At 49.8% G+C, this 14132-nt stretch overlaps 1 protein-coding gene across 1 annotated transcript; it reads right to left on the reverse strand.

The window, feature by feature from the left end:
• Positions 1 to 218: 218 nt before the first annotated feature.
• Positions 219 to 5146, reverse strand: IBSP (integrin binding sialoprotein). Its single transcript, XM_058024652.1, has 7 exons — positions 5101 to 5146; positions 3958 to 4031; positions 3829 to 3879; positions 3638 to 3709; positions 3400 to 3453; positions 1339 to 1440; positions 219 to 1044 (listed from the first exon to the last, which is right to left on the reverse strand). Exons 2-7 carry the CDS (start codon positions 4009 to 4011, stop codon positions 475 to 477), a joined length of 903 nt encoding a protein of 300 aa, XP_057880635.1. The 5' UTR covers positions 4012 to 4031; positions 5101 to 5146; the 3' UTR covers positions 219 to 474.
• Positions 5147 to 14132: the final 8986 nt, after the last annotated feature.

Here is a 14132-nt window from a genome sequence, read left to right on the forward strand (position 1 = left end):
ACAAGGCTGTAATCCCACCACAGTGTCCCTAAGAGCACCCTTTCATTTTTCAGAGGGCACTCTACAGCAGCTTTCCAAGTTATCCTTGCTATTCCTCCCTCCTTTCATGTGCATCTGAGCTGGAATAACAAGATTCAGCCCTAAGCATCATGCAGCCCCTCAGCCCCTCCCCAAGTGCTGCATTCTTCCACTGACCACAGAAAATTTGGCAGCAAACCTTTTGTCACCAACAAGCTCAGTTCAGTTGCTTTATTTCATTTCATTTCATTTCATTTCATTTCATTTCATTTCATTTCATTTCATTTCATTTCATTTCACTTTGCAAGATACAAAAAAAGCCTGGGATGGAGCCAGGGATGCAGCCTGTGCATGACAAGCTGCCAGCATCCCCTCTGGCATGCGGCGGCTCCAGGGAGCCTTGGAATGCACCTTCCTGAGTGGCTGGGGCTGATAGGGACAGCACCAGGGCTGTGCTCACTGGCTGTAGTAGTAATCCTGGCCGTACACGTCGTACCCGTGCCCTTTGTAGTAGCCATACTCATCCTCATAGGTGCGGTAGCTGTCCCCACGTGCGTACTCATCCTGTTCCTCGTACCCACCCTCAGTGGTGCCCTCATCCCCCCAGCCGTGGTCCCTGGCTGTCACATCATACTCCCACAGCTCCCCAGCTGTGGTGGCATCTGTGGTGACATCTGTGGGTCCCCCATCATCCATAGTGGTCGCCTGTATCAGACCCTCTTCGTTGGTGGTGCTTGCAATGGTGGTAGCTTCAGCTTCTTCCTCCTCCTCCTCTTCTTCCTCTTCTTCTTCCTCCTCCTCTTCTTCCTCTTCCTCAGCTTCACCAGTGCCCTCCTCAGCTGCCGCAGTGCCATTGCCATGAGGTCCAATACTCTCTGTGGTATTGGTGCTTGTGCCATTGACACTGTTCTCGTTCTCATCTACTTCTTCTTCCTCCTCTTCCTCCTCATTCTCATCACTATCTTCATTTTCAGAGTCTTCCCCCTTGCTGGCAGTTCTCTGCCTGATCCTTTGGCAGTCCTTGCCCTGGCAGAGGGAAGACAGCACAGCATAACTTGGATGTCAGGAGCTTGCAGCTCCATGTGGAAAGGGGAAGGTATGGGCGCAGCTGAGCATTCCCCCACACCTTTCATGGCAGGACTGTCTTTTTGGGGTACCCTTTCCAACCCCAAGTTAATGTCCAGAGCTTTGTCCAGCTATAGGTATTTCCACAGCAACTCCCCAAGCAGAAACAGGGTGCAGGGTATCCCATGGGTACAAGCAAACATGCAATGAACAGCCCCCTCCCCGTGGGTGCTCCCTCTATCTCCCAAACCGCACCTGCTGGGGGGATGGGATGTCTCCTCCCAGTGCAGCTTGGCAGTCCTCAGGGGCTGCTCCAGCAAGGTGTCCACCTGCCTTGGTTCCAGCATAAAAAGGCCCCTGGAAGAACAGGGACAGACAGGGCAGGGGGTCAGCAGCTGGAGTGGAACACAGGCCTCTCCACAGTGAGAGGGATACAGTGCATCCACACAGAGCATTTGGGCATGGCTCCGAGTTCCCTGCTTTCTCACGGCTCTTGTTCCAGGCTGAAATGTAGAGGCTGCAGCAGGGCAGATGGAGCTGTGCAATTACGTGGTGGTGGCTGGAGTCTGATGTTCCCATTCTGGCTCCAAGTTTTGCTTCGCAAAGCATCTAAAGATTTTCTTCTGAAGTTACCTCCCCAGTTTCCAGTAAACAAAGAAAGCCACAGGCACACTACACGCGAACACACTGCATGCCATGTGTGGATGGCCAGTGGGAGTGTGATGGCTCAAAGCCAGGCGTGAGCCCAAACCCCACCAGCAATCAGCCATCAGCAACACTTGGCCCCAGAGATCAGCAGCAGAGCGGGGCTCTCAGTAGGGTGCACAGCTAAAAAAGGGTAAGGAATAACCCAAATACAAACAGAGCCTGAAGCAGACACTGAGGAACTGGTGGGGCAATTCACTCAGGGCCCAGCCTGGGAGGTGGAGCTGGTTGGCACCAGCACATGAGCCCAGCCATGGCAGGGGGACCTGAGGTCAGTGTCATCGCTGCCCTGGGCAATCTCTGCTGCTCACACGCCAAGACCAAGGACACCTACCCTGGCATTTTGGGCCACCTCAGACCTTGAAATACAGGTGCAGGTGCTGGCAGAGAAAATCCAGGCTGCTCTCTTCTCCAACAGGATAGCCATCAAATTGCACAGTGCAGCCAGCTGTGCCAGTGGAAGTGATGCTCCCTATACAGCAGCTTTTTACAAACTGATATGCTTTATAATGCTTTTTACATAACTGACCTTGGGGCCTTTCTGCATGATTCATCTTGCTGACCACCCTGCCAGTGAAGGCATATCCCTGCACGAGAGCAGCCACTGCTCTGGTGCCCTCAAAATGAAAAGGGCAGACCTAAAGAGCAGCTACATTCGTGCATACCAGTTAATTTCTTTCTGAGAAATGAAATTCCACATTTTGCTGCCCATCTTACTGCTCAAATTTATCCTTAGAGATTGCAGTGGTAGGGGAGAGAAACAGCTAAAATGGGGCAAATTGCAGGGAGGTGCCAGAGCTGGCCCAGGGGCCACCCCATGCTATATCCCAATCCCTGACAGGCCTCCGAAGCAGGGTTTAAAACCAGATTTCCTGCTTTCATTAAATAACTTTTTAAAAAGAAAAAAATAAAGGACTTGATTAAGCGTGACACACAGGATTCTAAGCATACCAGATCCTTATTTCAAAGCACCTATGTGCCTGAGACCGCTGGACTATTTTTGAGCATTTGCAGCCCAATAAGGCACAAAAGATCTTTGTAATCCCTTACATTTAATTTTGGACCTGGGTTGCTCTCACAGCTCCAGAGGTGCCCAAGCTCACACTGATCCAGCAGACAGGAGCAGCTTTACCATCTGACTGATACAAATTTGACTTTCCCAATATAGCATCAGTTTGTGTCACTCCACAAACACACATGCAGAGCATAACTGGGTTTTCCATAGGGGTATTCTCAGTGTTACAGGGGTAACAGATCCTGAAAGATGAAGATTAGAGGAGTTCCTAACAGCACCCTCTTCCTTGTGTGAACCTCCCTGGTTCTGTTCTTTGGCCCATCCTGCTCCTTTCTGATCCACTGGAAATGGAAACCCAGAGAATTTGTCTCAAGGTTGTTTGGTGCAACCCCTGCCCAGGAAGAAAAAGGAAAGCAAAAGGAAAATATTGACAAAAAAAGTAAAATAAGGTCCAGAGTAGAAAATCCAGTTGTATCCAGAGTGCAAGCCTGTGGGAAGTCAGTGACCACAAATGCTGATGAGAAGAGACTACAAAACCAAAGAAAGTTCCCAAATTCCTGTATTTGTTTTGCAGACTGCTGGTTTGCCATACTCACCCCCTCTTCCTCCTCCTCCGAGCCATCCCCCTCTTCCTCAGATGAGTCACTACCCTAAGAGGAAAAACCAAGTTGGAGGCAGGTGGGTGGGTTCCCAGTGGCGTCACAAGTACAATGTTCTGTGCCCAGGCCCACAGGCCAAGCCAACAGGGCACAGACCTTGCCCCCATCTCATTTGGGCCAAAATCTCTGCATTTGGAGGGCAGCAAAGCAGCAGCAACCCCTAAGAACCACCCACCTGGTACCGTCGCTGCGGGGGATACACGTAGATGTATCTGTACAGGTAATGCCGGTGCCGGCTCTTGAAAACCTACCAGGAGAAGGAGGGGGAAAATCCCATCAGTCTGGGGCCTTGGGTACAGGAGCCACCAAAATGTGCTCTTCCTCAAGATCAGCCCTGTGTGGGACTAGGCATAGGGGAGACCCTACCGCATTCTCTTCTGAGTCATCCAGCTTGGGTTGCCGCAGCCAGCTCTTGACCTGGGGGAAAGGGTGAGTTGGTACGTGCCCCACACCAGCCCTGGCAAGGCCAGGGGTCCCCCCTCAGCTGGCACTCACCGAGAAGGTGCACGCCATTCCCACCAGGCAGACAAACACCAGGACACTCCTCATGGCTGTTGTCTCTAGGAACACTGAAACACATTGAGGGCTTGCATTTCAGCTAGAAAGCACCAACACCACTCCAAACCATCCACGTGTCTGTGTCCACGTGGGTGACTGGGGAGAAGAAAGGCTGACCTCCAGCCTTCCTTGGTGAAGTCACCCAACCCCTCCATAGACCCAATTCTTTCTTTTTCTTCTTCTTTTTTTTAAAGATCTGCCTCAACTTCCATTAATACATTTTGTTTTTTCTAGAAGCCACCATATACCAGAAAAGCAAGTTTCCCCATGTAGTGAACTCAAAGCTTTCCTGGAGAAGGATAACGTATTCCTGTTTCCCCATTGCCCTTAAGGGAGGGGAGAAAGCCAAGCCCCACTGGAGATACAACAGGAGCAGCTGGGAGCACTGCCCACTGTGGCTGCCCTTCCACAGCTCCAAGACCTGCTTGGGCTTTGCCCAGGAAGCAGTTGCTCCTGGGAATTACACCACAGACAGTGTAACCTTACTGAGGAAAAACAAACAAGCAAACAAATAATGGAAGTAATTGGCTTCACAGGCTGCCACTGGTAAAAACAGCAGTGGCAAGGCACCAATGCAAAGAGCTCCCCACAGGCACAGCTGGAGGGGATTTAGCTCTAGGCAGGTCTGAGCTGCACACCCAAAGCACCAAAACACAGCCTGCCCTCGTGCATCAAGGAGAAAGGAGCACACCCAATCGTTTCCAGCATCACCCCAGCCTTCCCCCAGTGAACAACGCTCCCAGCATCCCCCTGAGCTCAGTCAGGCTTTCTCCTACCCTTCCTCTGCCTAAACCCAGTATCCGCTGGGCTTGTAGGGAATTGTTATTACATTTATCTGTGCTTGAAGTTTCCCTAGTTTTGCTTAATGCAGGCTATAAAACAAGTGTCCACAAGTTTCTCTGACCTTGCAGCAAGGCTCTGGATGCTCATCCCCTCCACCCAAGTGCCTCATGAAGCCACAGATCCAGAAAAAGACTAAAAGCAGCACCCCAATCCTGCCAGCAAGCTGACCCTCCCATCTCCCTGCAAAAAGCAGACATCAATGCACAACCCAAGGGAGAAAAGCAGCAGCGAGCTTACCCTGCCCCAGCGCTGAGAGCTAACCATGGAGTCAGCCGGCAGAGATTTCCTCCCGCTGCTGCCCTGCTGGGATATAAGGCCTGGCTTTGCCCCCCCTAAGCCAGTCACCGCCCTGCCCAGAGTGACGCCAGCTCTCCAGCATGCACCAAAACCCCTCCAAAACTTCAACGCTGGCAGATTTGGTGCACAAACATAGCACCCCACGCCGCTGCCAAACCCAGAGAGGCTTGCCCTGCGCCACTGCGCCACTTAATTGAGGGTCTGGCCTCAGATGTGCGGCTGGGAGGCCGAGGGTATAATAACACTCTGGGTTTTAATTAAAATAAATATTGGGAAATATGTTGCTGGGGGGTGTCCACCTCCCTTTTTGAGAAATCCTGTCACTGTTTTTTCAAGTAGACAAAAAGACCGACCTCAAAAGCCCAGCCCCACAGCCACTTGTGCAGAGCCGTTAGCCCAAAAAAAAGCTAAATCCAAAAAAATTCCCTCTCCAGGATGCCTGCAGAGGCCTTGGTAAGGGAAGGGAAAGAAAAGGGGACTCAGATACAGGTGTCCCTTTGAGAGCCATTTCTGCCACAGTGTTGCTACAAAATGCAGGTCTGCTTTGTTTCTAATGCCCTGCAAACTACGCAGACCCACACAGGGGCCAGCCCAGTCCCCTGCTCTCAAAAATCATGCATTGCTCAGCTGAAATCTGTGTATGTCCCCAGCAAAGCAGAATAACTTCCTGGGAGTGGGGGGGGGATATGAAAAACCCCACCCACATGTGCCCTCAAATCACACTGTGCATCTTGGTGACAGGATACAGCAAGTGGATGCCATCCCCTACACCCACCTCTACAGGGATGTCTTCTCTTCTTTACCTATATTTATCATTTCCTGCTTGGATTTTATCCACCCAGCTCTCTAGTGCACCTCTGCTCCCTCTTTCCCAGATTTTTCTTGCGCTCATCAGCAAAGGCCCCTAAGCTACAGCAGTTCAGGGATTGACTATTCACCAAATGCAACTTTGCTTTCCACAGTGGCAAGGAGAGCTGCAACTCCCACTTGATGTTTTCAGGCCGAAAACCCGAGGAGAAGAAAGAGAGGTGCTGAAAGATAAATGCCTTCAGGCAGATCTGTAATGGTCAGCTTAGCCAGTGGTAAAACTATGGTTATTTAGGACAGAAAAATTCACTTTGCCATGAAATGCCTGAGTGTTTCTTCTCAAAACTAGGGGCAAAGCCAGCCTCAGCTACATGCAGGGGAGCCCATCATTGACAGGTTCATGGTGGGGAGTTGATAATTGCTGATGGAGCACTACACACATTAATTGTTTCTGAGAAGGGAGAGGTCCCCCATAGCCCCCCAATGGTCCAACACCCCTGGCAGCAGACCATGCCACATGCCCACCATGCAACCCCCTGGGGCTGAAGGGCACAGCTGCCCCATGGGCTTCAAAGCCCCTTTTGTGACTGTGAAGAGTCCTAATTATAAGGGAGGCCTGTAGCTGGCCTTGGCTTTCAGCTGACGCCTTGTGCCAGGAAAAGCCACGCAAAAAAAACCAACCCAAAAAAAACCCCAAACAAACAAAAAAAACCAAAAAAAAACCAACAAAGCAAAACAAAACAAAAACCCACGAAAACACCTCAGCCATGTAGTTCTTCGGTGCCAACGCAGCAGCCTCTGACAAAGATAGAGATCAGCATTTGTGAGGATGAGGATTCCCATGTCCCCCCAGCTCCATGGAGCTGGAGCAGCTGGAGGGGCTGCCCTGCTAGGCATTCAGGGCAGAGATAGATAGCCCTGCTTCCCATTGTCCCCTGCTGTCCTAAGCTGCCTGGCCTAGGAAAGCAATGAGCAAAGTGCCTGGCTTTGAGCTTAAAATTTCAGCAGGGCTTGGGAACAGAGAGTCCTGGTGGGAGGTGATTTTTAATGTAATTAAAGGGCTTCTACTCCAGGCTGCTTAAAAAAAATTATGGAAAACTGACTATAAAAACATACGTTTCACCCAAGATCCCTAAAAAACACCAGGATAATTAACGTGTGCTGAAGTGCCTTGTGCAACCAGCACCTATGTTTAGCTCCTGGAGGGGGTGCTGCCCAGGCAGGCTACCAGCAGCAGCAACCTCAACGGCACCATGGTGGAAAACCAGCCAGGAACTCAGCCAGCACATCCTAATGTTTCCATTTGAAATTTATTTTCTATTACTTCTTTAAAATCACCACATGGCAGGTATGGAGCATTGGTCTCAATGCTTTTGCAAGAACTCCGTCCCGCCAAGGTGGCAGGGCTCGGAGTGATCACCCTTTTGTCTGAAAGGAACCTGTTATTAAAAGTGAATGCAGACTTTGAAAGCTTATGAAATGATATCATCTTGCTGGAAACAAAACATAGAACAGCTTATCTGCCTCCAAAGGATGGGGTTTTAACCAAAGTGGTCCAGTGGAAGGCGGGGTTTGCACCAGCTGCTGGCTGCAGCTTTGTGCTGCAGCTTGCACCCAGCAAGGGCATCCTGTACAGTTTGGGTGTACTTACTTGCCTGAGCCCCTGAGGATCTCAGGGTCAGAGTGTCCCTGTCTGGCTCAAGCTGACATGGCTCCTAAGTCCAAATTTAGTTATTATTTTTGCAGAGCAGTAAATGGGCAGAGCAGAGTGCTCCTGCCCTGCCCGGCACTGCAGGGCTGAGGCCACCCCGTCCTATTTCCATGCCCTGAAGCTATTCTGAAAGGAAACCTCAGAGACAAAAATAAGTAAAGAAAACAAAACCAGAAGGACACTTTGAGCATGGTGGGAAGAGACAAAGGTGCTGCTGCAGCCAGGGAAAGGGGCACCCCTGTGTTGCCCTGATTTTTTAATATTTTCTAAGCCTTCTGATCTTTACATTCTTGTAGCAAACTTTTTCACACACTTTCTGTAAATAACTTATTGTTTTGCATTCTTTTATGGAAGAAGAGAAATTTGATAGACTGTTGGTTTGTCCAGTGTCATTGGGGGGTGGCACTTTCACCCTCCAATCCACTGTCACTTTTAGAAAATGATAAATGCTAAAGTCAGAAAATAAACTTCCCTTTTGTTCTCCTTGAGAGCAGTGGTGTGTGCGCTCGTGTCGTTTCGTGTCCTATAGCGACACGCCTGCCATGCAGCTCAGCGGCCAGGGCACCCCCAAAACCTGTATAGGAGGCGCCTGAGAGCTTGCCCTGGCTTCCAGCTCTCCTCACATACTGTCAGGGACAGGAGTGTGTGTACCATGGTCACCAGCTGGGGAGAGAAGTGATGAGAAAGAAGAGGGAGCAACAGAATAAGAATAAAGAATGCCTCCCTTTCTCCTTACCTCTCGGAGCACAAACACAAATGCAAACCAGCATCAGCTGCACACACAACTCATTATCCTTTTGCCAACATCCAATTTTAGAATAAAAGTGTGAGGGGAGAATATCTAAAATGCGCCTTGTATCAGTCTCCATTATCAGTACACAATCTTTATATATTGGCCTTCTGCAACTGAACATTTCACATGATTTTCCTTTTTCTCTGAGCAGAAACCAGAAAAAGGGAATTAATTCTATTTTGTGGCAAAATGCAGGCCAGGAGTAGCTCTGTAATGTGAGCACTTTGAAGCACCCTGAGCTCTGGGAACCAACCCCAGCAAATCACTGAGGCTAGGTTGCAGCGTTTTCGCAAATCCCAGACTTGCCACCACCCAGGCCCTCACGTGTTTGAGCAATATCTGTGTATTGGATCTCCTCTTTTGTTTGTTTTTCTTTTTTTCACTCCTCATCAACCAGAGCAAGTTACCAGGTCTGGTCCCCCCAGCTGTCTCTGCCTCCATCCATGTGAGAGCTCTCAAACACATTCTCAGGAGAAAAAGACAAATAACCCTCCCAAAAACTCTTATTTTCAGAAGGCAAGCAGGAAGGTAGCCTCTGTTCATTGCAGAAGTAACAACCAACCCCCTGCACATTCAGCTCAGGAACTGAGCTCTCTAACAAAGTTAAATCAGTGTCCCTGGACTTGCAGGCATCTGGATGGGGTGGAAGCACGCTGCTTCTGTGCTGTTCTGGTGATGACTCCTACCTCCCTGTCACTGCATACACTGCTGTAACTTGGTAAAACCCCTGAGTATGGCATTAAAAAGGCCCCACTTGCAGCAGAGGCAGTGTGCTGTGTGTATCAGCAGGAACTGCTGCTCTTGAACTGGTTATTTGTTATTATGTACACACATGAATTGCAGAAGAGTGATGTATGTATCCACACATCACAGAATCACAGAATGCTTTGGATTGGAGGGGACCCTAAATCTCATCTAGTCCCAGTCCCCTGCCATGGGCAGGGACACCTCCCACCAGACCAGGTTGCTTAAAGCCCCATCCAAACTGGCCTAAATACATAGAGAAGTACATGCCTCCTGCAAAAAGTACCTTGACACTCAGGCACTCATTTCCCTTTTTTAAAAGGTGTCTTTACAAAGTTTTCACACTGTCATAAAACTAATTTTTGCTCTGCAGGTGAAGCAACACCAGGTCTAGGACAGAAAGGGCAGATGTTGCCTTGGCCCCCCAGGTGCAGTTTCAGCCCCTGTGTTCAGTAACCTGTTGCCTTCTGCTAAAATACAACAGCTCTTTGCAGATTTGCCTTTCAGGAAACAGGAAAAAACTGAACTGCAAACCACTTGCTCACTCTGAAGGTTTTCATCGTGAATTTGAGGAGTGCAGTATGAGAAGATTTAAGGCTTCCATCATGAGCTGGGGGAATGCAGTACTGGTGGATGCTAACACTTACACTTGTACCATCCTGTGGTGCCTGGCTTCTTGGGGCAGTGCTGGGGGAACCACAAAATTCCCAGGACATGGCTAAGCCAGGGATGGGAAAGTTATTTGCCATCAAAGTGCATGGCAGTAAAGAGAGCTGGAAGAAAAATTTCCTTTGAGCATTCAAAAGGTTTGTAACATTTTGGGGTTTCACTGAGGTCACAGGCTGTTTTCCCACGTCTGGCATATTTCTTTTGTTCAGATTGATGGCCTCAGTGATTCCGTCAGAGGTTTTTCCTCCCCATTGAAAAGGGCAGAGAAATGCAATCAAACTCTCCTGGCCGCACTGTGTGCTTGGAGAGGAGTGGTTCCCACAACAGAATTACATCCCAGGGGGCACAGACCAGACAACCCCATCAGACCTGAAGGGAGCCTACAAGGAAGAGGAAGAGAAGTTTCTTACAAGGGCATGTAGTGACAAGACAAGGAGAGGATGACTTCAAACTGAGAGAGAGAGGGTTTAGATTCAATACTAGGAATAAATTCTCTGCTGCGAGGGTGGGGAGGCACTGGAACAGGTTGCTCAGAGAAGCAGTAGGTGCCCCATCCCTGGAAGTGTTCAAGACCAGGTTGGATGGGGCTCTGAGAAACCTGGTCTAGTATCCCTGCCCATGGCAGGGGGGTTGAATTGAGACGGTGTTTAAAGTCCCTTCCAACCAAGATCATTCTGTGATTCTATCAATGTTTCTTTCACAGATATTCCCATTTTGCTAAACACAAACACAGGCCAAGAAAAAGCCTGCAGCCAGCTGTGGAACTCAGATCACCATGCGAAGCCCAGGAAATTTGTCTGCACTGTCAAAAAAGCCACTGCTGGATGGAGAGGTGGCCTGCAAGTGCATGGGTCTCTCTGTTTCTCCCACCAAATCCAGGAAAATAATGGGGTTGAATAAGTACAGCTTGTATGCCGTGGCTGCCCCAAGTTCAGCTGCCACAGCCAGGCTCAGCACTGCTGCCTCCCACCACTTCAGCCACCAGCTACTTATTTAAAATAGAATTTTTTCTTCTTAGAATAAAAAAAAAAAAAAAAAAAAAAAAAAAAAAAAAAAAAAAAAAAACCCAAAAAAACCAAAAACCCAAAAAAACCAACACAAGAAACCTTTATTTTAAGGTTATGCAAACTCATGTTTTCAAAAACCCAAATGGATCCAAAAATACCTGCTTTAACCCCCAATGCTGATTTCTGGGTAAATTGCTGCATTCAGCTCTGGAGGCCACCCCCACTGCACAAAGAACCTCATGTGGGTGGATAATAAAAGCATACATTGACGTGGGCATTTTTTATCCCTGCCTAACCCATCAGGAAAACTGAATCTGACAACTTCATCACGTAATCATCCTGAAACTGGAGGCAGGAACATCTCCAGCAATGGCACAGCCTGTGGCTGACCTTCCCAGCTGCTTATCCTGGCAGCCCAGCAGCAAAGAGCAGGAGTTTCCCCCTCCAATGCTCACAGTGCACAGACACACGGCACAAAAACCGAATACATAAACTCCTAAAAATGCCTTTAAATCCTCCCAAAGAGCACCTTTTGGTCACACTCCTTCTGCCCATCCAAAACCTCACCCTGTGAAATCCTGCCATGCCACATGTCAAGCAGGGTGGTCCTGCTTATACACAGATGAACAGCATTTGATAGGGACAGTCCAATAACACCAATGTCCCCCAAAACCTTGCAGATGTCCTTGGCAGGTTCTGGGCAAATCCTTGCGTGAGCCCAACATGAGCCGCTCCTCCCTGAGGCCAGGTGGGAGGTTTTCCCAGAGAAGGGCAATGCCCCGGAGGGATGGTCCCGTGGGAACCTGTCCTGGCAGGACCAGCCAGCAGCAGTCAGCCCTGGCACCGGCTCCCTGGCTTTTGGGGAGCAGCCAGCCAGCGGGAGGCAAGTTTTGGGCGCTGCTGGCCAGGACACGGCTGTAGGGGCAGCATGTCCCCAGGAACACACAGCCGGATACCCTCGGCCCTGTTGGCAAGGCACTCGTGCCTCCCGCCCACACTAAACCCAAATCAATCCAGTTTTTCTCTCCATGCATGAAGTGAGGAGGACAGGGACATGCAGTCCGCTGCCCCGCTGTGCCAGGCTGCTGTGCACCCCAGCACCACTCCCACAAGGATGAAGATGGACACAGGGTCATCGACAAATTTGCAAGAAGCGGTTTCACCCCTCTCCTGACACGTTTCCACTGTGCTTCTCGCAGGCTGAGCTCACTGCAGAGCTGCACGCCTCTTCCTGGAGGGATCCCGAAAAAACTGCTCCATCCCCACGGCCACCAGCTGTCGCTATGTGACCATCACCTCCGATGGCCCCGGGGTGTGACCCAGCCCTGCGACTCAGGCGGCACCAGAGCGTGGCCCTGCCTGGACAGCAGCACCGCTTGCTGGCCGCGGGAGGGCTCCCAGCCCTGCCTGCCCCGCAGCGGCAGCAAACACTCATTGCTACAACTTTAAACTGCAGCGACAGGGATGTGACCCACACCGAACACAAGATAGCCATTGCTGTCATTCACCCCAGTGGTGGAGCTGCACTCCGGAATTTTGGTGCTCATGACCCTGACAGGCATCACTGCCATCACAGTATCCCCAGCTATTCACACAACTGATGCGAGAGGTCCAAAAAATAAGGGCCTCTTATTTTTTGGTCACAGCTGAGGTATTCACAGTGAAGTGGGGACTAGTGGGATGAAGGGTCAGGAAAGAGGCTCATTCCCAAGACAGCAGCATGGGGAAGCCACAAATTTCAGAGCTGGTCTCATACAGAAGCAGAAAAAGGTTTTCACAGGGTGAATATTAAAACACAATTTCCATAAAAACCACTAGTTGTTCAGTTCCCAGCCTTCAAGTGGTGGAAACAGGCTACAAATTAAGTGTGGTTCTGCTATAAGTAGCAGAAAAAGATTTCATTTTTTTACTAGTTCTTGAATTTGGTACTGCAATGCTCAGACCTGAGACCTGAGAGCTGAAGGGAATGTACCCACTCACCCTGGCCCCTTGGGGACTGTCCCCTGCAGAGCCACAACTCCATGCTGTAAAACTGCACAGTGACACAACAGCCCAAGCTTCACCTTCAGCATGAAAACCCACACTGTACTGATTGTTTTGCACATGTGAACAAGGAAGAAGGGCCTGGGTGGCATTTATAATAATGTGATTTTAAATAACATGTCGTTTATTTGCTGATAGGAGGGAAAAACCAACCAAAGGTCACACGGAGTAAAACAGGCTTTACTCATGGTAACACCTTTACCTTGCTCACCTGCATCTCTGCTGCAGGGAACTGGTACCAGGCGCCACCATGGGCACACAAAGCCAGTGGACCAGGAGAGTCCTCATGGCCTGGGACACCTTTCCAGCTCCTCAGGAAGAGCAGCACAGCCCTTGCTCACATTGCAGGAGGTGATGGCCCTAATACAGCAAAGCCTCAGCCCCAGCTCACTGGGCTCATCAGCCAGATTTTCCACTCCACTGCGGGTTCACCAAGGGGCAGGGGTGGCCTTTGGGGCACCTGGAAATAGAGGGAGTGGGAACACCCTCAGCTTTTGCTTCCCCCCTCCACCCAGATGCTGTGGCTCTCCACACAAATATCCTGCCCTTTGCTTCCCGCTCCTTCTGGTCCAGCCCCAAACTGCAGACCCTGACACACCCAGGAGAAAAAAACAGCAACACCTCAAACCACACTACAGTGGAGTTTGGTCGTTTTAATAATGATTAAAGAAATCAACAGGGTATATTTCAGCTTTGAAATACAAGTGCAAAAAGGATACAGCATAATGTTTTCTGTACATTTCTTACAAAATAATAAAAATATTACATACATCCCATCCTGAAGTGGTACTTCACACCCTGCTGTGCCCATGCACCACATGTGCACACCAGCTGTAGCTTTTCCTTTTTATGTGCTGGACATAGAGTTAATGGAAAGCGCCAACTGGAGTCTGGGTAGGTAAACACAAGGAGTGAACACAGGGACCTGCCCAGCATGCCCCGAAGTGCCAAGCCACCACTGTGCCCCTGGGGCAAGTGGGCAGCATCACCCTGTTGGCCCTCACAGCTCTCAGCTGCTCTCCAGTTTGATACAGAAAATACCCTTTCTTGCTGTGGTTCGGTGTTCTCCCTGTGCCTGGCAAGCCTTTCATTCATTCCCTGTGTAGCATGCCCTGGCCTAGCTCTGGCAAACCTGGCTCCATTTTAACCACAGCATTAACCACTCCATTTTAACCACTTCTTGAGAAGAAGTCAACCA

Source organism: Melospiza georgiana, chromosome 5 (genome assembly GCF_028018845.1).
Source record: "Melospiza georgiana isolate bMelGeo1 chromosome 5, bMelGeo1.pri, whole genome shotgun sequence".
In the NCBI taxonomy this organism is placed as follows: domain Eukaryota; kingdom Metazoa; phylum Chordata; class Aves; order Passeriformes; family Passerellidae; genus Melospiza; species Melospiza georgiana.

Coding starts and splice junctions, on each gene's coding strand:
- IBSP (XM_058024652.1), bottom strand. CDS start 4,011: ATGAGGAGTGTCCTGGTGTTTGTCTGCCTGGTGGGAATGGCGTGCACC. Junction 3,880..3,957: donor GAATGGCGTGCACCTTCTCG/GTGAGTGCCAGC, acceptor CCTTTCCCCCAG/GTCAAGAGCTGGCTGCGGCA. Junction 1,441..3,399: donor CGGAGGAGGAGGAAGAGGGG/GTGAGTATGGCA, acceptor CTGTTCTTCCAG/GGGCCTTTTTATGCTGGAAC.